Here is a 25,415-nt window from a genome sequence, read left to right as displayed (position 1 = left end):
GGGGGGGGGTGTCAGAGAGGGACAGACTGGTGCGTGCGGTTGAGGGCGTGGTAGGGGAGGTGGGTTTGGCATGTGGACGCGATGGGAAGACCAGGGGAACGAACGGGAGGGAAGAGAAGCGGGACGGAGGCCAAGGAGAGACGGTGGGTCGAAAGGGGAGGAGGCATGTAGAGAGGTGACAGTGATGGGGAGAGGGAAGGAAGGAGGGGTGACTGAGATGGGCGGAGTTGGAGAATGGGAGGAGGAGGAGGCCATGGTTTGGGATGGGGGGGATGGATGGAGGGAGGAGAGGAGAGGGAGGAAGAGGCTATGGTTTTAGGGAGAGGATGGAGGACGGAGAGGAGAGGGAGGAGGAGGGTCCATGGGTCAGGGTTCTGAGGGGTCAATAGGAGGTCAGGAATGTTCCCATGAAACTCAACACCCCACAGCCACTTTCCCACCAAATGCTGGGCCCAATCGCAGCCTAAACACGAATACAACCTCCAGTGTTCATTCTGCTGGAAAAAAGCCCAGTTGGTCTCACACTGAGAGTGCCGATATATTATCAAGGTAACCATGGGAATCATCCAATTCTCTGGAATTTGAAAGTCAAAAGACATAATATACACGTTGACTGAGTGTGGGATTTTACAGTATTTGTCTGCTTTGAAGTGATGATGTTTATCTAAATGTGAATGTGTGCGTTTGTTGGCAGAAGAGGGCAAAATGGGGTTGTCTGATTTCAGCTGAGGAGACAAGAGCCAGGGGAACAATATTTACATTCTGGAACTGGATCTATTTTGTTTCTAAAACAACCACATTCCCTTAACTCCCCATTTCACATTTTTGAGGTTTTCTGCCACCGTTTTTGTCACTAAAATGGTTCAAAAAGCGGTGTTGGTTATTCTCGGAAATAACACACACAGGCCTGCACACAAGCACGCATGTGCCAAACACATGTGCAAGGAAAGTATGCAGAGTGCATGTTGGGTGTATAATTTGCTTGAAAGTAAAAACAGAGTATATAAGGGCTTAGGGAGGCAGAGGAATGTGCTAGTGAGAGGCAGCCTTGAACGAGGTCATCCCAGAATAACTGTCCATGTGAAAGCAGCTAGCAGCCCTGCTCCTCCTGCTGCAGATGATGCATCTCACTGGCCTGACCTGGGAGTACACACACACACACACACACACCACATTGCAGTGTGTATTGTGTGTTATGGCAGCTGAATACACACACATACTGTATATACTCGCATGCACACACACAGGAATATCCAGCATTACCGTTCCCTGAAAAAGTTCCAGTGAACTGTGTGTGCTGGGCATGCGTACTTGGTATGTGTGAATGTAGGTGCTGTGTAAGACGTCTATGTGTGTGTGTGTGTGTTTGTCACTCCAGGTGGAACAGTCCAAGGTGTTGGTAAAGGAGGGGGGGGTGCAGCTCACTCTTACCATCGTCGATACTCCAGGTTTTGGTGACGCCGTGGACAACAGCAACTGGTGAGTGGTGTTGTAATGCCACCTTGTCGGTGTTCCTCTGGCAAACATTCCATAGAGAGGCGGTCCTCGGCTGGAGTGGACCGTGTCTGAAACTCTGCTTCTCTCTTTCTCACCTTCTCTTCTGCCCTCTCTCCCGCCTCCCCGATCCGTCTCTCTCTCCTCCTCTTCTCTGTTTCCCCCCTCACCCTTTTTTTTACCCCTTCTTCCTTTTTGCCTCCCCTCCTTTCCTCCACTCACTCTTCTCCTCTCCTCCTCCTCGCTGTTTCTCAGCTGGCAACCTGTCATCAACTACATTGACAGTAAGTGTGAGGACTTCCTGAATGCTGAGTCCAGGGTGAACCGCAGGTTGATGCCTGACAACAGGGTGCACTGCTGCCTCTATTTCATCGCCCCCTCTGGACATGGGTAAGATGGAGGCCCCCTTGTGGATCCTCCCTCCGTGTTTTGTCAATTTTTTTTTTCTTCTTCCAACAACGTATCTATCAAAACGTCCGCCCCTACTTCCCTCCATCCATCCCTCCATTCCTTTCTCCATCCATCCCTCCATTCCTTTCTCCATCCATCCCTGTGTACCTCCATATTTCCTTTATACATCCATCCACCTGTTGCTGATCTGAGTATTGCATAATGTACGTATGGGTCTGTCAGTCTGTCTCAGTGTCGTTCCGTTTGTGGCCTGCCCACACCTGGGACTCACACAGTCAGCCGTGTCTGAGCGTGAGCCAGAAATGAACGGACGTGTTCACATGTTGGAGGAAGAGTGAGTGAGAGGAGAGATTCTTTTTTTCTCAACCTAATCAAGTGAGAGAGAGAGAAAAAGGAATAGAGATAATACATTAAAAAAAAAAAAACTGGCAGAGATAAAGAGAGCTAGACGTAGGCGTACAGCGTTGTGACCCAGCAGATTACATAACGCCCAGTAGACTGAGCACGCTCTGTGGAGGCAGGGGGCTCGTAAGTAGCTCACTCTCACCATCACAGAGCCAGCCAATCAAAAGACAGGATGCAGCTCACTGAGTGTCCCTGACATAAAAATGCATGGATTCTAGAACATTCTCATTGATTCCTCAATTCTAGATCGTCATCATTGATGCTTGGATTCTAATAGACTAATGTAATGCCTGCTCTTTAAAAATGTCTTTCAATATATGCCAGGGTAGCAAATTATCTTGACTCAAATGATTTTATATTTTAAATTAAGACACGGATCACTACTCTTAGTGATCTAAGAGTATTCTGATGAATAACTACTCTTATAAATAAGATCTGATCAGATGTTGACACAAACTTTTGAAGGGACAAACAATCTCTGCAATTTTGCACAAACATACACACACACACACACACACGCAACAACAACATTTATACCCTGTGTGACCTGTGAACAGCTGGATGTTTGACATTGTCTGCATTCTTGTAAAACACAGCCCTCCTTCTCTGTCAATTCACACACACACACACACACACACACACACACACACACGTATACATACACCTCCAGGCAGTCCACCGGGCCATCCTCTGGCCCGTGCCTGGACAGAGTTCTCTCTATGGATGTGGGGGTGGAGAAGAGCCCCTTTGTTCTCTGGTAGCTCATCAGACCCACAGCAGAGAAATCCTACAGCATCAATGAGAACGACCCACCATGACTTCATTAGCACTGGTCATCAGAGACAGGCAGAAGAGACTTCCATTGTGTCAGTCTCTGCACCTCTGGGTCTTGTCTTAGGAGACATCTACGGGTGACTTGATGAACTGCGCCTCTTCGTACTGAACATTCAGAACGTCTTGGTCTCAGTAATAAGCCCACTAAGAAATAACCCTAGTAGTCAGAATGTATTGGAACAGTTGTGGCGTTTGTATTGGATGTCATATTTCTCCATCCCGCCAATAGACGATTGATGTTGGATGGCATTCACCAACATTTCCGTTGTCTTCATCTTTAGTTAGTAGTCACGTCGGTGTGGTTTTTATCATTTGTTTGTGTATGTCTGTGTGTGCCTCTGATAGGTTGAAGCCCCTGGATATAGAGTTCATGAAGAGGCTCCATGACAAGGTCAACGTCATCCCTCTCATCGCCAAGGCAGACACTCTCACCCCCGAGGAGTGCCAGCTTTTTAAGAAACAGGTCTGTGTTTGTCTGTGGGGAGGGAGGGGCTATGTGGGGGTCAGATGGCTGAGCGGTTAGGGAGTCTGGCTATTAGTCAGAAGGTCTTTGGTTTGATTCCCGGCTGTGCTAAATGACGTTGTGTCCTTGGGCAAGGCACTTCACCCTGCTTGCCTCGGGGGGAATGTCCCTGTACTTACTGTAAGTCGCTCTGGATAAGAGCGTCTGCTTAATGACTAAATGTACCATGTATGCATTCGGGTGCTTGTGAATCTCATCGTTGTTGTTTTGTTCTGGTCTCCCCAGATCATGAAGGAGATCCAGGAACACAAGATCAAGATCTATGAGTTTCCTGACACGGAGGATGATGAGGACAGCAAGCTTATCCGCAAGATCAAGGTACAACAGGGTAGAGTGGAGCCGAGTGCAGCAGAGCAGAGCACCGTAGAGTAGAATCGAGCAGGTGAATGTAGAGTTCAATAGAACATAGTAGAGCCGGGTAGTTGAACAGAACATAGTGTAGCCAGGCAGGACTCAGTATAGCAGAGTGGAGCAGCTTACATAACTACACTGTGCATCGATATTGTGCATCAATCTTGATCACACCAATCACAATGAAGAGGAGATAGAGGGCACTGACAGCTAGTCTATAGAGGCACAGTTACATCACATACTGTTCCATGCTCCAGCCCATGTCTGTTATTTAACTCCCGATTGGTCGATACCGGCTCATTAATAACCTTGTGTCCTGTTCTGCACCGTACGTGATGCTGTGTTGCTTCAGTGTGTCGACGTGTTTCTGTCATGATGCGTTGCATCCAATTAGTCTGAAATACAGAATATCTCCTGGATCAGTACTGCATGACAGTCCAAAACCTGGTGGATGGTCCAATTGGAAGTGCATCCATGTGTCTTCCTGTTCCTGTTGTGATGTCACATCCTGTTCCTGTTATGATGTCACGTCCTGTTCCGTTGCAGGAGCGGATGCCCCTGGCAGTTGTAGGCAGCAACGTGGTGATCGAGGTCAACGGCAGGAAGGTCAGAGGTCGGCAGTACCCCTGGGGCGTGGCTGAAGGTAGGCTGAACCGCCGGGGCACGGTGGCGTTTGATTGGTGGGCCAGGGCTGTGGTTGTTAGTGGTGTTGTTGTGGAGAATGCCAGTTATTAACATCACAACACCTGTGGGTGGAGCATGGCTTCTTGGTCAGGATCCAGAGACACGGTGCATGGTTTTTTTCAAGCACTCTTTGCTCTCTCCCCCTCACACGCACACACACACGGGCACACGCACACACGCACACACGCATATACATTCTCCACGTCGTGTGTGTTGGCACACTGACAGGGATTCTGGAAAAGGGTGATGTCCAGGGTGAGTCGTGGGTGTTGTAGTTGTTCAGGCAGAAAGCACTCCACCACCCCCAGTGACATCAGAGTGAGAGACTGTGTCACCCTCCTCTCACCATTGGATTGTTGTTGTTGTTGTTGATGTTGTTTTCCACAAAGTTTTCTTTTGTTTTAGTCCTCTTCCGAGAGTCAATTTTTTTTAAATTTCATTCTCAATTGCTCTGTGGTTGACCGTTTACCAGTCTTTCAATTTTTCATTCTTTTTCTCTCTTTTTTATCCTTTCTTCCTGTCTATTCTTTTCCATGACTGACAGAGGGCATTTTTGGTAAACAAAACCATCTTTCACTTTTTTCTCCTCCTCTCCTTCTGACCCTCCTCTCCACCTTTCTGTTGTCATGGCATCATTATGCATTCAGAGTGGCACTCCACAGAATTGGGTCCTAAAGTATCCCTAATGCCCTTGCTTTAGTTAAGCTACACTGAAATCATGTCACTCAGACTCAATTGGAACCAACAGAGTCCTCTTACGAGCCAGAGACCCACCGGTCTCTGGTATTGAGACAAGTTAAATCCTACATGCAAATCACCTGTATATTGAAAGTATTTTAGATACTTTTGGACCCTAGTTAAGTGCTATTACTACTTAATGTACAAACCTAGGGGCTACACCACTGCTGAGATAGACATACACCAGTACACTCCTAATATGCTGATATGGAGACATACACTAGTCTACTAGTCTACACTCTACTACTACCAAACCTCACTCGAGGTGCTTCTCTTCAGAGCAGTTTTATTAGTCCATTGTGAACAGGCTCTCGGTGTCTCGCACGTGAGCCCTGCTGTAACAGTACCAGCACACCAGGGCAGCTTATCAGCCAATCACAGAGCCTGGTGCTGTGAGGGTGTGCTCGTACAGGACTACAGAGCTGGGCCACGCTCCTGTGACTCCTGCTCGCACTGGAGGTTGTTCCCCTCCTTGTTAGTCTCAGTAATCATACAGCCATTGAAAACCCGATGACATGTTCAGGGATACAGTACAAGCACCATGGATGAAGAACAATGTACTCACATACCAGTTTTCTCAGACGCACACACAAACACACTCCTATCACACATACACAAACACACTCTTGTCACTAACACACGCTGTGTGTCCACACCATGGCACCACTATGCTGATGTAACCCTGCTAGTAGCTCTAGCAGTCTGGCTGGGAACACCTGATTGCCAGGTTATCTGATATGCTGTATTCCAGTTGTATTAAAACACTGTTCAATCACTGTTTGAGTAGTGTACCATTCAGACGAGGAGGCATCAGGAGTTTTTAGCCAATCAGCAAACACCATACTCTGCTATGTTGTGTTCCTATTACATCTGTCCCCCAACGACCCCTCACCTCCCCACCCCACCCCTCCATTACTGCTCACATAGCGCCCCCTAGTGGAACTTCATCAACAAGTCATATAACCCCAAGCCATCAGTCAGTAATCAATCAGAGTGGACACAGGTTAAAAGGCAAGATTAGCCCATTAGTCTGGGCTAGAACTGGGCCAGACCTGGGTCTGTGGCTCACTGGTACCCTAACCCTTCCCCCCATCACGACGTGCTCAGGTAGGTGACTAAGACACGATTGGCCAGTCACGCCGGCGGGGCCAGTAAGGGGGGAGGGGGCGGGGCTACTGCATGAATGTCATAAAAGGAGCAATCCTGAGTGGCTCTCCTCACCTCGATTGACTGCCAGCTTTGATGACGGGTTGTGCTGTCCAATAGAAAGGTATCACGTCAGCCATGCCTACAGTATGACCACCACCACCCCACCCTATACAGGATGACCACCACCACCCCACCCTTTACAGGATGACCACCACCACCCCACCCTGTACAGTATGACCACCACCACCCCACCCTATACATGATGACCACCACCACCCCACCCTATACAGGATGACCACCACCACCCCACCCTATACAGGATGACCACCACCACCCCACCCTATACAGGATGACCACCACCACCACTCCATTACGGTGTGCTGCTGACCTGCGATCCTATAAAAGCAACATGCTGTGTCTCTGCAGACCTTTTCCAGAATCCCATAAAATCATCAAACCATATCTGTGTTGATAAAGTAGAGAGACTTCAGTCATCATCTACCCATGCCTGGGGTCAAGCACTTAGCTAACCATGCGACCTGTTTGGCTGGAGTGTGATGTGTGGTAAGGCATGTGTGTGTGTGTGTGTGTGTGTGTCTGTGGTATGATGGTTCTGGGTGTGTATGTTTGTGTCCTGTAATCAATAATGGGATGTGACATAGCTGTCTCCGCTGCTGCATGTGTGTGTGTGAATAGTGCACTGTAACAACCCCCTAGCTGTGATTATACAGCACAGCAGTAGAGCCCTTTAGCTTCACAAGGTAACACAGTCATTTCATCTACAGGCTGCTCTCTTAGTGGTCAAAACCCGCGGTATCATTACATTGTCACATTCCCATAGTCGTCCCTTTATTCCATCTTTAGTTTCAGTCATGAGGGTGATGATGATGATGAGGATGAGGGTGTGTGTGATGTCACACGCCACTGAGAGATTCTGAGTGTGTCTCTCTCTTCCTTCCAGTGGAGAACGGAGAGCATTGTGACTTCACCGTGCTACGGAACATGCTGATCAGGTGTGTGTCTGAGGGGGTTTCGTGTGTGTGTGAGGGGGTTGTGTGTGTGTGTGTGTGTGTGTGTGAGGGAGTTGTGTGTGTGTGTGTGTGAGAGAGAAGGGGTTGTGTTTGTGAGGGAGTTGTGTGTGTGTTTGTGTGAGAGAGAGGGAGTTGTGTGTGTGTGTGTGTGTGTGTGTGTGTGTGTGTGTGTGTGTGTGTGTGTGTGTGTGTGTGTGTGTGTGTGTGTGTGTGTGTGTGTGTGTGTGTGAGAGAGAGGGGGTTGTGTGTGTGTGTCTGCGCCTTTGTGTTTTACTTGTGTGAGTATTCTCTTTTTTTCCTTTTAAGGAAAGGTATTTTAGAAACCATTTGTGACCTTCTGTACTGAGTTTGTCCCTGTTGTCCTAGGACCCACATGCAGGACCTGAAGGATGTGACCAACAATGTCCACTATGAGAACTATCGCAGCAGGAAGCTGGCAGCCGTCACCTGCAACGGAGTGGACACCACCAAGACCAAGGGCCAGCTCACTAAGTATGAGGCCCCTTATCACTACTTCAGCCCTATACGTCCTATAAGGAGTGGTGACAAACGAAAAGCAGAGGCCCTGAACTGTGTACTAGATTTAAACATAGGTCCCTGAACCTTCAATGTACTGCATGTGATAGCCCACAAGTATATCTCCAACCCACGCCTTTGGGAAGGAAAGTCTTCCTAAGTCTGTGAGTTTCCATCCAATTAATGCTGGAAGTCTCCTGACCTCTGACCCCTGACCCACAGGAGCCCCTTGGCCCAGATGGAGGAGGAGCGGAGGGAGCACGTGACGAAGATGAAGAAGATGGAGACTGAGATGGAGCAGGTGTTTGAGATGAAAGTTAAGGAGAAGAAGCAAAAACTGAAGGACTCTGAGGCTGAGGTACGCATCCAGGCTGCTGTTTGTGCGTCTAGCTGCTGTGGGTGTGGGTAGAGAAAGACAGAGAGGTAAAACGATGTTCCAGACGTGTATGTGTGTTTGTGTGTGTGCCTGTGTCCATTTCTGGTCATGACCCTGCCCCCGTCTCTCCGCCACGTTCCCTTGTCTCCAGCTGGAGCGTCGTCATGAGCAGATGAAGAAGAACCTGGAGGCCCAGTACAAGGAGCTGGAAGAGAAGAGACGGCAGCATGAGGAGGAGAGGTCCAACTGGGAAGCCCAGCAGAGGATCCTGGAACAGCAGAAGTTGGATGCCTCCAAGTGCGTTACACATTAAACCGCTCCTACTGGAGACTACTAAACCATACCAACTAGGCTATGCAACTTTGTTGTTTGTTTTGCGCACATCGATAGCTACTTCCGAAACTTTTGTTGTTTTATTGTGATCCACACATATCCTCACAAACATTACTTTCTTTTCTCTTTCTCTGTCTCTCACTTTCTCTTTTGCTGCCCCCTCCTCTCTCTTTCTCTCTTCCTCTAGGACCATGGAAAAGAACAAGAAGAAAGGAAAAATCTTTTAAATGTTCAAACTGTTCTTACAATTTAACACAAGAAACGTATTTTACATCCCTTTTGATGCTCACGTGATTTGTGACCCTCAAACCACACACACACACACACACACACACACACACCAATACATTCCATAGCAACATTCCAGATGGATGCTCCTGTCATACTCTTACACACCACATACACACAAACATACATACACACATCCCTCAAAGCAGGGCTCATCTGCCAAAACTGTTAGATTTTGTGTGGAATGCATGTGTTGGTCAGTAATAATCTTTAGTATTCTGGACAACGAGGAACCTGAGTCCCTCTGAGCTGTGGATTTGTTCACATGGCAGGTACCATGCTTAGCCATCCTCTACACTTACTATGTACTACTGTAACTGTCTGTCCTCGCTAGTACACTTAATATGTACTACTTGCCGTCTGTCCTTGCTAGTACACTTAGTAGCTACCTACTCTGCCTGAGGGCGGTTCAGCTTCTCATCTGTTTGTTCCTGGAAAGATACCTCTCACCTTTCGATTATTCATTTTAACACTCCATGGTGACAGGCAAGTGCAACATTTAATCACAGACATGCACGCAGGAACATTCCCCAGTACACCTGGATTGTGTGTTGTAAACAGGAGTGTGGACAGCACATGTGTTTGGAAGTGGAATGCACAGTACGTTCTGCAGGTTAAGAAGAGTATGTGTCAGGTTGGAATGTGTTAGAGACAGAAGGAGAAAGATGGAGAAATGGCCATGAGAGGACAGTTGAAAGCCAGGTATTCAACAAGAGATGACCGGCTTGTATGTGTGTGTCATGTGCGTGTCTGTGCATGTGTGTGTAACATTAAACCGTGTGTTTGAGGTCATAGACTTTGCCTGATGATGCAATTCAAACCAAGTTTCCATTATTTGTGCTATATAGAAAACACACAAACACACAAAAACAAAGCTAACATCAACATCGTCATTCTGGAAACATACTGAAGCTGATCCTCTTGTTCCTCTTTGAAAATATGGTTTATTTAGCAAATTAAATCAATTATTTTTTCTTTTCTTTTTTTATATGACTGGTGGTGATGATGATGACGATGAAGATTATGTTTTATATTGTGAAATTGTGGATGACCCTAACCCTAACAAAGCCCTTTTACCTGTCCTTGTTGGGAGCCTCGTAGGAAGCAGAGGTCATTCTGACCTTGGGCTAGTCTCGTACTACTAACCCAGGCTCTCTCTACTTAAATCCTACTAGTGTCCACTCTGAGGGGTAGTACGTACTGTGATTGGTGCTATACTGCATTGCTCATCGTTCATATACTGTTCTTTGACCCTCAGAAGGGCACAGGAAGAAGAACTCTGATTGGCTTTGGAAGGGGCCCTAAATCTGCACCTGACTGTGTGACCCCTAACCCTTACCTTTCCACAATCCATTGTGTTTTCTTATATGATGATGTGTATGGATGGAAAAAGAGCTCAGATCCATATTTAAAACTTTTATTGGGATCGTTCAGTGGTGCTGGTTCATAGAATCCATTATTTTAACATTGGTCCTCTGGAGTCTTACAAGATGCACTCTAAATGAATGCAAAACACAAAACACAACAAACTATTCAATCACATACACAAGTCTATAATATCACTACAGAACATGTGGTCACTACATACACATCCTGCAGTACATCTATTGCTTTTATACAGTTAATTGCACATGGTGAATCACATTAAGTGGTTTCTTGATATACGCCATAATCTCTGTAATTTCAACAACTCTCGCCCTATACCATACCTTGCAAAGACATCCCAGTAAACACACACACACACAATTACCTATGCCAAGAGTATATTTTCTCAGGACCGCTTTCCTATTAGGGTACTTGAATCATAAGGTAGACTATGCCCCCCCTCCACAGTCTCTGTATGGTTCCTCAACCCTACACCGTCTGTATGGTACACAGTCTGTATGGTTCCTCTACCCTACACAGTCTGTATGGTTCCTCTACCCTACACAGTCTCTAACTGAGACGCTCCCTCTGTCTGTTTTTACCCTCTCTTCCCCAGAACCTCCTAGTGAACTCGATGTGACGTTAAAAGTTGTTTTTTATTGTCGTTTTCTTTTATTTGTACTCTGTTTTCAGCTTCACGCTGTTCTTCATTTTATTATCATCTGTTCTCTCTATCTAACTGTACATTATTAATATTAAAGTTGAGAAAGTTATGCTTCAAGACAAATGTGTGCTCCCTATCTTTGGAATCCTAATTCCACATACATTTCACATGAACATTGTCAGTACAATTGCAGGTGTATTGTATGAGACATATCTCTTAGTAATAAATTATTAATGGCAATTTCTATGCCAATTAAATACGTGTATTATTGCAGTGTTAAATCAAAGGGTAAACAAATGACAATTAGTTGCTTCTTGACTCTCAACTCTTGACTGATTTTGTAAAAAGATATGTCAGAATCAGAATCAAAAGATATGTCAGAATGAATTACTCTTGTAAGGCACTTTTATAAAACACAGAAAACAAGTCCAAGCAAATATTCTTAGTGGCAACATTAATCCTTAAACAACAAAGACAATAGAAATACTCGTTGGAAAACAAAATTAATGTTTTAATTTTTGATACCAAAAATGATTTCAGAAAAGATTTTATCCAATAGTAGGCCATGTATCAGGGGTGTAACCACAAGGGGGCCTGGGGGGCCTAGGCTTCCTCCTTTACATGTCCAGCCCCCCAAGATTTCTGATTGCTTACAATAAAAAATCAATTACATTTAGGAATTGTTGAGATATACGTTAATAACAAAATATTTCCGGTTTTGTGAGTTCGGCTTCAGAATAATAGTATGGCCTGAGATATGCAATTTTTTGAATTTGCTGGTGCACTCTGAGCATGTTCAAAATCTAAATAAATAGCTATATCCAACATGTGAACAACAACATACTTTACAACTCTGTGCCAACCTAATGTTGTATTAGCCGTTTACATAAATAAAAAAACGTGTGTCCCTAGACCTTGTATAAGTAAGAAAGGCCAAATTAACTCTTGTGCCCTCCAACTGTGGGTCATATGTACATATAAATATATCATACTTTTGATACTTTATTCGTCTGCACAGACCTTTGCTTTGCCTTCTCAGCATGAGAGTGAAATTTGACTGAGGACAGGGTGAAAGGAGCCGTACTATGGTGTAGCCTCCACTCATTCAGGGACATTGTTTTTTCTAACCTTGTAGTACTAGGTTGATGAACGTTGATAATGTTCATATACGTACCAATAGCATTACTTTCCTCCTTCAAACAAACGCACTTTTGTCCTGTGACATTTTATTTTGAAAGCTAGATCAACCGGAAACGAGAATCCTTATTGACTCCAGGTTCAACTGCGCTCAACCCGCTGAAATTCAAAGTTTGACGGGAAAGGGAGCGGTGTCAAAATACCACGGTATGCTTTCTTATTTGTCTTTTAAGCCAAGCTTTATTTTTTGAAAAGTAGCTAATTGTATCAGGTAACTCACCGACTATCTGAACTACCGTTCTGTTGTAGTAGTAGAAAACAAGTTGCTTTCAGTATACACAGTATCGACAGCGATGGAATGAAAGACTCCATTGACTAGCGAGCTAACTTAATGTTAGCGCTAGTAGTTCTGAGATAGCTAGACTAGCTAACTAGCTAGCCTAGTTTTGCTAGCAAGTGACATTTTCACAGACAATTTGCGTAGTTTTACTCAACTCTACTGAGCGAAAGTACAGTAGACAAATACAGTTATTTTGATCATCCTGACTGGCACTGATGCCAAGTAATATTCAAATTTTTAATTAGTCTGGTCAGTTAGGCTAGCTAGCCTCGTCTACATGTATGGGAATACGTTTCTGTGTTTTCTTAAACTGTGTGCTAACCTTATTTTAAAATACAGTAGCTAACATTACCGTGAGCTGAGGAAATTGTTATTTCGTGACAGCAACTCTCACGCTGTTAATATGGATGTGGACGAGAGCACAGGGACATCGGGTCCCTTAAAGAGACAAAGAGAACCATTCTCCGATATTGAGGAAAATGTGCCCATATCTGGTGAGTGTGCTGACCTTTGACTGTGATCGTATGTTTGTCATGACATTGCATGCTTGTTTAGTGAACTGTTTTTGATGAACACACATATGCAACCAAACTCTCATGTAACGGTCTTGTCTTGGTGTGTGGTTCGTATGTCAGAAGGGAAAGATGAGCAGAAACGAAGACGCCTGGAGTCGTCCAGCCAGGAAAACTGGAGTCCCAAGCCATCATCTCTGGGCCGGTCCCTGGAACTGGAGGTCAAACCAGACACCCCTGCCCTACCGTCTGTCAGGCAGCTCATCCAAAGGCGTGAAGGTATTGATAATGTCTCAAATCTGTTCAATGATTCCATGGAAATAGAGAAGCTTGATTATGATGAACTTCAAATATGGACATTTGATCAACTCAAAGCTACTAGTCTTCCTAGAGAGCATGGGCAGGCAGCCAGTCAGTATAACATAGAACATGTTTCTGTAGGAATGCCCCCGCTGGCCCAGAGGTTCCTGTCTGATCCTGGGTACCAGCTGCCGTCCTTTGCCCTCCTCACTGGTAAGCTAGAGGCTCTTCGCCTTCTCACTAAAGTAAAACGTTCCTTACCCACGCGCCTCCTGTGCATTGCTTTGGTCGTCCATGGTTCTAGGTAAACATGCACTATAAATAACTTATTGATTGATTGATTAACAGCGACTCAAAGTCTTCAGTAGACGATACATCTTTCTCAGCCCAACTACTTCAAATGCATTGAAGGTTAAGATAAGGGAAAGAGTTGTTTGTTTCGTCTACCCAGGCAGGGAGGAGTTACAGGCGATCGGCAGCCACCACTCCGTCCCACGGCCATCTAACTGCCCCCGCAACCGATCCAGCCTTGTCAGTACACATTCCAGCCAACCCATTATTCTGTAGGCCACTGTGTTCCTGTCCCCTCTGCCTGTGTGTTGGGCAGCAGAGCTACAGTAACTGGTTTGACTGTCCAGCAGGAAGACTGCCAGGCTGGGACCAGTCAGGTGAGTGACGGCAGCTTCACCGCAGTGGCTGTCCCTGCACAGTCCCCTGATGGAGTGGAGGATGGAAGCCTGGACCACACAGGTGAGATTTAGCCCCTAAAGAGTTTATTTATTTATTATTTTTAAAGGGGGTGGGCAACCTCCTGTAGGTTTCTACTCCAATCCCAATTGTAAATGACTTAATTAACTTCAATAACCAATATATCGTAAGAGTTTGAAAACCTAGAGTGTAGAGACTCTACTGGAAAATGTCTCTCCAGAAACAGGGTTTTAATACCCCTGATGTTGAACAGAGTTGCCCATTTTTATGAGCCTGTGACTGTCCAACAGGTGAGGGGAATATATATATATGGGGGGGGGGATATCTATATTGTTGAATGCTTTATTTTTATGCAATGATTGTTATGCCTCCTGTGCAGGGCTTTGGTCATCCATGGTTCTTTTGAAACAGTCTCTATAAAAACATATTAATTGATTAACAGCTATGCATTGAAGGTTAAAATGAGGGAAAGAGCTGTTTGTTTTGTCTACCCAGGCAGGAAGGACCAATCTGTCCCACGGCCATCTAACAGCTGCCCCCGTAACCGATCGAGCCTTGTCATTGACATGCATCAGAAACTGCAGAGCAGCGTGACTCCCAGCTCCAAGCAAGCCTCTCGCATGCGCCAGGTCTGTTACTGTGGGGGTGATCACTTGGCAACCTGGGGGAGTACATATCGTAAGAGATCAAATAGCTCACTACGGGTAAATTCCACCGATTAGGAGTAGCCTGACCATACAAATCCTGAGTTTCATTCATACAGAGGTCTTTACTCCCGTCAAATGGAGCTAGTTTTACATGTATATACAATGCATACCAAAGTGCCAATGGAACTCAATTCTTAAGATTCCTGTGAAGTTTAAACGTACCCGTTTCCGTCCCCGACCAATCAGGAGAGGGAGGAGGAGCTCCGCCTCCTAAGGTCTCAGCCAATCAGTGATAATGCCTGGCTGAAGAGAAGCTACTCTGACTCCTCTCTAGCTAAGGTAAGTTTCGTGTTGCCCCTCTATATAGCAATCATGTTTCTCTCCACAGGTTTTCAGTAGAACCCACATCCGGACCCTGAACACCCCTCAAACTTGTCCTTAACTTTAGGTGTGATTAACTAACAGCAGGTTTCTGCCTGATGGGCAGGGTTGGCTATTTTAAGACTGTTTATGTCCCAGTTAAACCAAGGGAAAGTGTGCTAGATACCTACATCCACTCTCCCACCACCTTTACATCCTCCCAGGTGGGGACCTCTCACTCCACCCCATCCTTCAGCTGGTTGGTCGGGAGGGGCAAGATGCATCTATGGCCTCCACCACAGCCCAGTGACGTGAGTCTAGGTTTACCCAAGAATGAGGGCACTCACTGGGGCTGTGGTCACCCTGGAATGAGGGCACTTTCTGGAGCTGGGTTACCCAGGAATGAGGGCACTTTCTGGGGCTGGGTTACCCAGGAATGAGGGCACTTTCTGGGGCTGGGTTACCCAGGAATGAGGGCACATATCGGGGTGGGTTACCCAGGAATGAGGGCACATATCGGGGTGGGTTACCCAGGAATGAGGGCACATATCGGGGTGGGTTACCCAGGAATGAGGGCACATATCAGGGTGGGTTACCCAGGAATGAGGGCACATATCAGGGTGGGTTACCCAGGAATGAGGGCACATATCGGGGTGGGTTACCCAGGAATGAGGGCACATATCGGGGTGGGTTACCCAGGAATGAGGGCACATATCATGGTGGGTTACCCAGGAATGAGGGCACATATCATGGTGGGTTACCCAGGAATGAGGGCACATATCAGGGTGGGTTACCCAGGAATGAGGGCACTCAAAGGAGTTCCAGGTAGGGATGGGCAAACAATGCCTTGTGAAGCTTTGGTAGTTTCTTCCGGATTGTGCCGGCCTAAAGAGCCGAACTATCGGCGCATTGTAAATGACCAGCGTCATCTAGCAGCCGTTTAAACTGGCTGAATGAGGCGTAGTGGTTGTCTCCGACGGTAGACTACCCTACGTTATTTAATATTTTAATTAAGGCTACATGTGTTCATTTTGAGCTGATATTAGTGCTCACACATTAAAATGTTGTGATACATCTGTAGGCCGTTAGAATTGTGTCATTTTCTCACAGTAAAAGTTCAAGAATATCTTCTGTGATTCCCTGTACTGGGGCGCGAACTCGGGTATCCAGACTCGCATTAACAACATTTTGTCGAACAACGCTTTAACCAGCTACACCACCGAAAAATCTGATACGTGTTGATGCAGGTAGACGGTCTTTAAACAATACAGTCTTTATATCAATTAAACTCGATTACACAGATTTTTTTTGTTATTAACATTTGTGATATGTAGGCCTACTGTGAACTGGGGGGACTTTATTTTTACTAATTATTGTTACTGTTGACAATGTTGACGAGTCATCAACATTGGTTTTCTGGGCACTGTATAGGTATAGGTCCAGGTGATGCCATCTATAGTCGAAGCTGGTCTATGATCAGATGCTTTAGTTCTTCCAATCCGTTGTGTCCACATCACTGGGGTGTCACAGACCAGGCAGGGTGCACTGTCAGGACACTGTCACAGACCAGGCAGGGTGCACTGTCAGGACACTGTCACAGACCAGGCAGGGTGCACTGTCACAGACCAGGCAGGGTGCACTGTCACAGATCAGGCAGGGTGCACTGTCATAGACCAGGCAGGGTGCACTGTCAGGACACTGTCACAGACCAGGCAGGGTGCACTGTCAGGACACTGTCACAGACCAGGCAGGGTGCACTGTCAGGACACTGTCACAGACCAGGCAGGGTGCACTGTCAGGACACTGTCACAGACCAGGCAGGGTGCACTGTCAGGACACTGTCACAGACCAGGCAGGGTGCACTGTCAGGACACTGTCACAGACCAGGCAGGGTGCACTGTCAGGACTCTGTCACAGACCAGGCAGGGTGCACTGTCAGGACTCTGTCACAGACCAGGCAGGGTGCACTGTCAGGACACTGTCACAGACCAGGCAGTGTGCACTGTCAGGACACTGTCACAGACCAGGCAGGGTGCACCGTTTGGGGGTTTCACTTCACAATATCATGTACCGTAGATGCACTCATAAATCCTAAGGACCTACACATTCCAGCCAACCCATTATTCTGTAGGCCACTGTGTGCCTGTCCCCTCTGCCTGTGTGTTGGGCAGCAGAGCTACAGTAACTGGTTTGACTGTCCAGCAGGAAGACTGCCAGGCTGGGACCAGTCAGGTGAGTGACGGCAGCTTCACCGCAGTGGCTGTCCCTGCACAGTCCCCTGATGGAGTGGAGGATGGAAGCCTGGACCACACAGGTGAGATTTAGCCCCTAAAGAGTTTATTTATTTATTATTTTTAAAGGGGGTGGGCAACCTCCTGTAGGTTTCTGCTCCAATCCCAATTGTAAATTACTTAATTAACTTCAATAACCAATAAATCGTAATAGTTTGAAAACTTAGAGTGTAGAGACTCTGCCGGGCAATGTCTCTCCAGGAACAGGGTTTTAATACCCCTGATGTTGAACAGAGTTGCCCATCTTTATGAGCCTGTGACTGTCCAACAGGTGAGGGGAGATCATCTTCAGCTCAGATAATTCATGACTCTGTTCCAGCGGCAGTGCTAGTTGAGACAGACACTTCACCGATCCACCAGCGGGGGGCAGCAGAGACAGAGAGCTTAGTGGAGGTGAAGGCCACCACAGCTGGTGAGACCCAGGGTGAAGTTGATGCTTGTTCAGATGCAGAACAGAAAGAGGCAAAGCCGGTAACCTCAGATACAGACCATGGAGACCTGGTGCTGCATGCTACGGAGCAGGCAGGAGAGACCCCCAGCAGTGAGGAGCAGGGAAGAGAGGATCCCAGCAGTGAGGAGCAGGGAAGAGAGGATCCTAGCAGTGAGGAGCAGGGAAGAGAGGATCCTAGCAGTGAGGAGAAGCAGGATATGTTGGAGGAGCAGGGAGGAGAGACCCCTAGCAGTGAGGAGCACGAGGACATGTTGGAGGAGCAGGGAGGAGAGACCCCTAGCAGTGAGGAGCACGAGGACATGTTGGAGGAGCAGGCAGGAGAGACCCCTAGCAGTGAGGAGAAGGAGGACATGTTGGAGGAGCAGGGAGGAGAGACCCCTAGCAGTGAGGACCACAAGGACATGTTGGAGGAGCAGGCAGGAGAGGCTCCTAGCAGTGAGGACCACAAGGACATGATTAAAGAGCACGCAGGAGAGGCTCCTAGCAGCCAAGAACAGGATGAGGAGACGGGAGAGGCCCCCAGAGAGGAGGAGCAAATAGCGGAGGTCCAGTCAGTGAGCAGCAGTCTGAAGAAGGTGGGCTTTGTCCTGGAGCCAGAGCTCATCAATGACTCGGCGGTGCAGTCTGAGCCGGACTCCTCTTTCGACTCCTCTAGGGAAGATGCCCCGTCAGGTGAGACTGCAGGTGTGGGCCAGGCCACGGTGGGCAGCAGCTAGCTCAGCAGGGGGGGGGTTCACCTGTACGGGCATTCACACATGGGCACAGGTTAGGCATGGACGTGTTGGGTGAAACCACTTGGGCATGGTGAAGATTATAATGGGCGTAGTTGGACATTCAGTTTCTCAGTGGGGGTGGGCGGCGGGGGCACTTGTTTGCACTGGTGTCACCATTTCTCTCAAATCGACCGTTGGCAGCGCCAAATCATGGCTTTAGTGTCGGGCTCTACGTGTGACAATCCCTCTCTACTATCTCGTTGTGCTCTTACCGGTTTGGAAGGCCGGGTAAGCTCCCCCCCCCCCCCCCCCCCTGGTTGTGTGACGGTAACTGAGGGGGGTGTGGTTCGTCCCAGACTTCAGCTCCCACGATGAGACCAACACGGCGGAGATGATCGACCAGATGTTCGAGGAGGTGCTGGAGATGGCCACAGGCGGCTGTCAGGAGGATCACGACAGCGGCATAGCAGCCGGCTCTACAGAGAAGGACGTGAGGGAACCCCTGCCTGAGAAGGAGGAGGAGGAGAGGAGCGAGGAGGAGAGCGAGGGAGAGGAGGAGAGACGGGATGTGGACACCAGTGGAGATGAGCTGACCTTCCCTCCTAGTGGGATCCTCTCACCCCTCGGCAAGTCTGTGGAGGCTGTGGTCACTCCCATGGTGAGTGCTGGTGGTACTCCACCTAGCCGACACGCATCGTACTCTGGCCGTTGGGCTGTTGGTGGATGTCTAATGCCAGCGACGGGGTCTCTCCACAGAGACTGGCTGCCAGCCAGCTGTCCAATCCTGCCTCGCTGCTGCTGACCCCCAGGGAGCAGGCCGCCCCACCTCCAGATACTGCTCCTCTCTACAGGTTAGTCACATGCCCCCCTCCCCACCTCCAGATACCGCTCCTCTCTACAGGTTAGTCACATGCCCCCCTCCCCACCTCCAGATACCGCTCCTCTCTACAGGTTAGTCACATGCCCCCCTCCCCACCTCCAGATACCGCTCCTCTCTACAGGTTAGTCACATGCCCCCCTCCCCACCTCCAGATACCGCTCCTCTCTACAGGTTAGGCACACGCCCCCCGCCCTACCTTATCCTTCTAGAAGCCGGTCATGACAATGTGTTTCTAAATGTTTGACAGCATCGACGCCTACCGCACCCAGAGTCAGAGCGCCAAGCCGGACATTGTAGTTGTGACTCCAGGGGTACAGAGGCAGAACCCAGAAAAGACCCAGACCAAGCCATCTATCAACACTAAGGAAAGAATCCTGGTGGGTAGCAGGACTGAACTGGATGCGTTTCTTCGTGCTGTTGGTGGTGTTGACTGGAGCAGTGGTTATATTCATGATCAGCAGATTCACTAATAGTGGTGAAGTGTGTGTGCGCGCGACTACAGTGGATTCTTTTGATAATTACGAGTTAACCTTCTTACCTTCTGTGTCCTGCCTTGTGTGGCTCTGCCATGTGATTGGCCAGGCTCTAAACGAGGAGGCGGGGAAGTTGCAGACTGTGATCAGCCAGACGCTGCAGGCGCTGGGCTGCTGTACGGACGAGGTGCACGGGAGGGGCTCCCTGGAGGAAGCAGAGGCTGAGAAACTTCTACTGGTCTCCTGTATGCACCCCTCACCCTGTCATACGACCCACACTCCTCACCCTGTCATATGACCCACACACCTCACCCTCTCTTACGACCCACACCCCTCACCCTGTCATACGACCCACACCCCTCACCCTGTCATACTACCCACACCCCTCACCCTGTCATACGACCCACACCCCTCACCCTGTCATACTACCCATATACACACCCCTCACCCTGTCATACTACCCACACCCCTCACCCTGTCATACTACCCATGTACACACCCCTCACCCTCTCATACTACCCATGTACACACCCCTCACCCTCCACTCCCCCCCAGGTGAGAAGAGGACAGCTCTCCTGGCGGAGGTGGCTCGACTGAAGGTGTCGAGTCCTGAGGCGCCCAGGGCTGGTGATGTGGACTCCATTACCCAGGTGCCCTGTAGGGGCACGGTCGGCATCAGCAGCGTCCAGCTCCCCCTCAAGGTGGAGTTTGTGTGCTCCGCCCGGAACCGCCCAGGTAGCTGCCGACCTGCCTGATGTGTCTCTCTGCTGGACTCATGTATGTCACTGCTGCTGGTCAGCATGTCTCTGACTCCTGTCTCCTTTCTAAGGCCGGCCCAGCCACTTCTTCTTTGTCCTGATTCGCTATGGAGCCTGTGACATCGTTGCAACACCATTGGCCACGGCAGCTGATGCCATGAACGGTGACACCATCTCCTTCCCCACCTCCATCACCCTGTAAGTCCCCCTCCCCCAACAAAACTCCAGTCAGACCTGAAATGAAGATGTAGACTTTAGTATTTAGTGTGTTTTGGAGCATGTGTTAGTATTCTTAGTAATGTTTAATGGAGTTGTCACAACATAGCACTGGCATGCTGTCATCAGTCCCTAAACACCATGTTTACCTGACTGACTGTGTTCATGTGCATTCCAGGAAGGACATCCGCTCGAACTTTGAGATAGATGTGGAAGTCTACAGCCTGGTGAGAGAAACCGTTCTAATATCCAGTACGGCTTCTGGTTCAACTGCTGTTCTAGGCAGCTCCGGGGTTACCGGTCATGCTGTGGATATAAAGCACATGATACTGGTCTAACATTTGACCATGTCCTCCTCAGTCTCATGCATCTGGGAACGCCTGCACCGTGGAGCGAAGCACTGCCAAGTCACGAGTAAGCTTATTCACTGGATGCTCCAGATAGATTTATACATTTAGTCATTTAGCAGACACTCTCATCCAGAGTGACTTACAGTAAGAACAGGGACATTCTCCCCGAGGCAAGTAGGGTGAAGTGCCTTGCCCAAGGACACAGTCATTTTTCCCGGCCAGGAATTGAACCAAAAACCTTCTGATTAATTGCCTGACTCCCTAACCGCTTAGCCATCTGACCCCCATAGATATATGTATATAAACAAACACTACTAACACTATATATGCTCCAGATACTGTATCTACACTCATAAACATTAAGTGTACTCTGACATGACTGAGATGCTCTGATACTTTGTGATTGCACCTAACGAGCGTCATCTGTCTCCTCAGGTCACCCCGAGGAAGTTACTGAACACCTTCTCAGTAAGTGTGTTTTTGTCTCTCCCTGGTGGCGTTGTGTTAGTACTGATCATCTCTTGAGAATAGATCACTTGACTGTCTTTATGACTAAATAACTGTTTTCCTTTTTAGAAGTCCAACCACAGCGGGCCATGTAAGTCCACTGCTGCTGCTTGTTTCCATCTTTCCATGATGTAGCTTTCAATAACTGTTTAAATGGTTCAATTCCTTCCAGCTGTCATCGTTCAAATGTGCCTGCTTGAACACAGAACATGATCTGCTCTGTCTCACCCAGCCTCCGGCCTGCCCACCAGGAGCGCTCGACGCTCCAGTAACTTCAGTCTGGTCGGCTCCCACAAGATCACCCTGGACTCTCTGGGCCAGAACAAGTTCCCCCTGGACAAGGTACTGGTGCTGGTCTGCCCCCCCCCCCCCCCCCCCCCCCCAGAACCTGCTCTGTGTAGCTGACCTCAGAGTGGGTGCACCGGGGTTACCCTGAATCCTGCATGAAACTTGACCCGCACTCTTCTTCACTCACTCACTTCTTTATGCACTCATTCACTCACTCCTTCACTCAGTCTAGTCTGGAGGAAAGCACAGTGACCAGATGGGTTGAACCGTTTTTCACACAGTGTGTTAAAGTTTCCACCTGGGTGGGGTCACTGGTGATGTAATTTCTGTCGCCTTCCTTTTCTCTCCCACCCCCCTCTCTTGTTTCTCAGATGAAGTTTGAAGGCAAAATCCGGAAGCTTCTGGGAGATGAGTTTCAGGAAAAGGTTTCACTTTCACTCACTGTCACCACCTCGACTTATCTCCTCTCACTCACTGTTTAGGGAGGTCTGGCATGCAGCTTTGTGCACGTTGCCCTCAAAAATATGTGGAGCTTGATGAATTTGTATGCTCCTGTGTGTGTGTGTGTGTGTGTGTGTGTGTGTCCATCCTCCCCTGTGCCCAGGTCCCCTTCCTGTCTCCTCTGGAGGGAAGCATCTACCTGCGTCTGGACAGCGAGGGTCACTCTAACGTCCAGCACCAAGGCTTCCTGGTCAGTGCCCTCTCCTAACCTTCCATCCTCACACACTCAAGTCAAACACTTACACTGTTACCTTCTCTCTCTGACTAGACAATACTGTTCCTTTCTCTCTCCGACTAGACAATGTTCGAAGTGGTGAATGAGTTTGGGGCGTGGCACCGCCGGTTCTTTGTCTTGAAAGGCAGCCACATGTCCTTCTGGAACCACCCCAACGACCAGGGCAGCAAGGTGGGCACAGGCCACAGCCTGAACCCCCCCCTGTTCGATCAGATCTGGAGGTCGACTCTAAGCTTGGTATTAAAGACAATACTGGTGTGTTTGACCGACTCTGCTCTGGCCTCCCTCTCCCCTCCTCCTCCCTCTCTTCTCTCCCCTCCTCCTCCCTCTCTTCTCCCCTCTCCTCCTCCCTCACCATCTCTTCTGCTCCTCCTCCCTCCATCTCTTCTGCTCCTCCTCCCTCCCCATCTCTTCTGCTCCTCCTCCCTCTCTCCTCCCTCTGTCCTGTCTTGGCCTCCCAGGCAGCAGAGGGCAGCATCTCCCTGTCCAGCTCCTCCAGCCGGAGTGTGAAGCCCGTCAACAGGGACTCCTGTGCCCGACCTTTCACCTTTGAACTGGTCAGCAACATCCAGACCCAGCAACAGGACGGCCACAGCTCTCTGGCCAAGTAAGCACGGCCTTGGTTTGTCTCATTCAGGTGTTCTACGAAAGCTTCCTTTCTGATGGACCACCATTAATGATAACAAATAATAATAATACGGTCTGGAAACTGGAAGAAGAGAATCCCTGTGCAGGCATGGACACAGACTGCACATGACGTCCTTCCATCCGCTCATCGGTGTGTGGTCCTCCTCTGGTCAGCAGGTGCTGGTTCTGTGCAGACACGCGGCAGGAGCGGGACGAGTGGATGAACAAGCTGAACCAGGTTCTGCTGGACATTCACACCTGGAGCCACACCAGCAGACAGGCCAAGAACCCAGGCTCTAGCTCTGAGAAGATGAGGGAGAGCATTCTCTAGCCCACTTCACCCATACGCAATACCGCGCTTGATCGCCTATACAGTGATTATAGTTGGGAGTTTTTGATTTGAGGTAATCTGCCTTTTTGTGTTAGGGGTAATTAACCTAACCTTTATGATCGAGTTTTGATTTGTCTTGAGGCTTAGATTGGAACAAAGTTAGATTATATATAAAAGTATACAGGACTATAATATTCTTTCTTGGTTTTGAACTGGTTATTTGAATGTATACTCACCATGTGCCAACAGAATGTAAGCTAGAGCGACACTAACACAACTAACGCAGAAACAGGGTTCAGATAAACACTAAGTCTACAGCCTCTGTCATATAAAGTTCAATTGCAAAAACAGAGGCTATGACAGATAACAAATTCGACCTGTTTGAATGACTAGCACATGGAAATCGTTAGTAAGAGGACTGCAAGTCTGGGAGGGGGGCAGGTTGAAAATATGGACCGCATTTACTGTTGCTCCCATCTCTCAAGTGCCCCCAGTAGCCAGTTTAGTTGTATAGGGTCAAGACGATGGGAAGGGGTAACCCTGGCCCAGCCCTTGACGCCTGGGATAGCAATGGCAAGGATGTATAAGGGACCTTAGTAGATTCAGATAGTCTAATAATCCGTTCTCAATGAAGCCTCGCCCTGAGGCAGCCTCGCCCTGAGGCAGCCTCGCCCTGAGGCAGCCTCGCCCTGAGGCAGTGCTGCCTCAGAGCACCTGCAGACGGTGAACATGAAGAAGCCGCTGTGTGAAGTCTTCCTTGTATTACCTGATGTTCTTTTCAATGTGATTGACTGTACTTCTGCCATATTCTTTCTCTGTATGTGTGTGTGCGTGTACATTTATATGGACGTTATTCATGTATATTCTATGCACTTGATATGAGGTACTCTGAATAGAGAATAAAATGGCTATAACACAAATACCACCATCATAAGCAAATGATTTTGATTCCTAATGTTCAGTTCTATATTCAGCAGTATTCCCTCACCCAGCGATTATTTATTCCATATATGGCAGAGCTGAAGGCAACATCACTTCATGAAGAAGCAGGAGGTTGTGTGAGATAAGTACATGGCTTAATGGGTCTGAGTGAAAACCAGGAAGTGGGCCCAGGTCAGGAATGTCAGACAGGAAGTCCTCCCTCTGTTTGGTTGTGGCTATAAATACACTTCCTGTTCCCCGGGAGTTTCTTGGGGACGGGGTGTGGTACCGTGTGAGGCTCAAGGTGATGACAACGTGGGCGTGGCCAGGAACACAGCTGTCACTGGCCAGTGGCTTATGGTTATGGCATTCTAGAACAATCAGGATGTGGCTGTTCTACTTTAATCAGACTAGAGAACAGTATTTTTGGTACTCATAACAGCCAGGCTGGGAGTGTTCAATCTAGAACAGTAAAACACTACGACCCGGTCCCAGGGTCTTCAGAACAGACTCACTGTGTCCTCTGGGACACCCAGCTCTGTTTGGCATCCTATTGCACCAACACCTATCAGGCTGAGTTATGGACTCTTGACTCCTCCACAAAGACACTGAGCACTCTGAGGGACAGCCGGAAGGTGTTTGTCCTGGGCCACTGAACCCAGTGCAGAGCGCTCTGGGAAACTAAAGTTGGCTCGGGAGGGGAAAGG

General features: G+C 48.3%; 2 protein-coding genes across 12 annotated transcripts in view; both read left to right on the top strand.

The window, feature by feature from the left end:
- septin15 (septin 15) overlaps nucleotides 1-9,953 on the top strand; it is a 19,922-nt gene extending 9,969 nt beyond the window's left edge. For all 4 annotated transcript variants that reach the window (XM_084671821.1, XM_084671820.1, XM_084671823.1 and 1 more), the window contains 10 exons: nucleotides 1,379-1,479; nucleotides 1,750-1,884; nucleotides 3,490-3,607; nucleotides 3,893-3,985; nucleotides 4,565-4,661; nucleotides 7,551-7,602; nucleotides 7,987-8,112; nucleotides 8,359-8,494; nucleotides 8,664-8,809; nucleotides 9,033-9,953. In XM_084671821.1, coding sequence (XP_084527947.1) covers nucleotides 1,379-1,479; nucleotides 1,750-1,884; nucleotides 3,490-3,607; nucleotides 3,893-3,985; nucleotides 4,565-4,661; nucleotides 7,551-7,602; nucleotides 7,987-8,112; nucleotides 8,359-8,494; nucleotides 8,664-8,809; nucleotides 9,033-9,072 — 1,044 coding nt within the window. In that variant the 3' untranslated portion in view covers nucleotides 9,073-9,953. The remainder of the gene's footprint in view (nucleotides 1-1,378; nucleotides 1,480-1,749; nucleotides 1,885-3,489; nucleotides 3,608-3,892; nucleotides 3,986-4,564; nucleotides 4,662-7,550; nucleotides 7,603-7,986; nucleotides 8,113-8,358; nucleotides 8,495-8,663; nucleotides 8,810-9,032) is intronic.
- A 2,456-nt stretch (nucleotides 9,954-12,409) lies between these two features.
- On the top strand, nucleotides 12,410-24,707 carry anln2 (anillin, actin binding protein 2). 8 transcript variants are annotated; one of them, XM_084672818.1, is made up of 27 exons: nucleotides 12,410-12,506; nucleotides 13,024-13,133; nucleotides 13,275-13,430; nucleotides 13,593-13,664; nucleotides 13,903-13,982; nucleotides 14,093-14,201; nucleotides 14,655-14,788; nucleotides 15,053-15,145; nucleotides 15,391-15,477; nucleotides 17,372-17,480; nucleotides 17,729-18,580; nucleotides 18,978-19,279; nucleotides 19,378-19,472; nucleotides 19,749-19,878; nucleotides 20,084-20,219; nucleotides 20,530-20,709; nucleotides 20,804-20,930; nucleotides 21,127-21,175; nucleotides 21,309-21,362; nucleotides 21,734-21,766; nucleotides 21,875-21,896; nucleotides 22,038-22,147; nucleotides 22,465-22,518; nucleotides 22,698-22,784; nucleotides 22,893-23,000; nucleotides 23,291-23,436; nucleotides 23,631-24,707. In XM_084672818.1, the coding sequence occupies exons 2-27, from the start codon at nucleotides 13,043-13,045 to the stop codon at nucleotides 23,785-23,787; spliced, it is 3,573 nt and encodes a 1,190-aa protein (XP_084528944.1). In that variant the 5' UTR covers nucleotides 12,410-12,506; nucleotides 13,024-13,042; the 3' UTR covers nucleotides 23,788-24,707. The 8 variants fall into 8 exon arrangements, with proteins under 8 accessions (XP_084528944.1, XP_084528946.1, XP_084528945.1 ...); XM_084672820.1 differs by having other exon boundaries at nucleotides 14,090-14,201; nucleotides 17,777-18,580; XM_084672819.1 differs by having other exon boundaries at nucleotides 14,090-14,201; nucleotides 23,634-24,707.
- The last annotated feature ends 708 nt before the right edge of the window (nucleotides 24,708-25,415 follow it).

Source organism: Hypomesus nipponensis, chromosome 14 (genome assembly GCF_054491055.1).
Source record: "Hypomesus nipponensis isolate SF chromosome 14, ASM5449105v1, whole genome shotgun sequence".
In the NCBI taxonomy this organism is placed as follows: domain Eukaryota; kingdom Metazoa; phylum Chordata; class Actinopteri; order Osmeriformes; family Osmeridae; genus Hypomesus; species Hypomesus nipponensis.
Note: the sequence above shows the minus strand (reverse complement) of the source record. Positions and strands in the feature narration are given on the sequence as shown.

What these genes read in the sequence shown, in the direction of transcription:
- anln2 (XM_084672817.1), top strand. Translation starts at nt 13,043, where the DNA reads ATGGATGTGGACGAGAGCACAGGGACATCGGGTCCCTTAAAGAGACAA. An exon ending in AAGCCTCTCGCATGCGCCAG is followed by an intron (nt 14,789 to 15,052) that starts GTCTGTTACTGT and finishes CCGACCAATCAG; the next exon opens with GAGAGGGAGGAGGAGCTCCG. An exon ending in CTGACTCCTCTCTAGCTAAG is followed by an intron (nt 15,146 to 15,390) that starts GTAAGTTTCGTG and finishes ACATCCTCCCAG; the next exon opens with GTGGGGACCTCTCACTCCAC.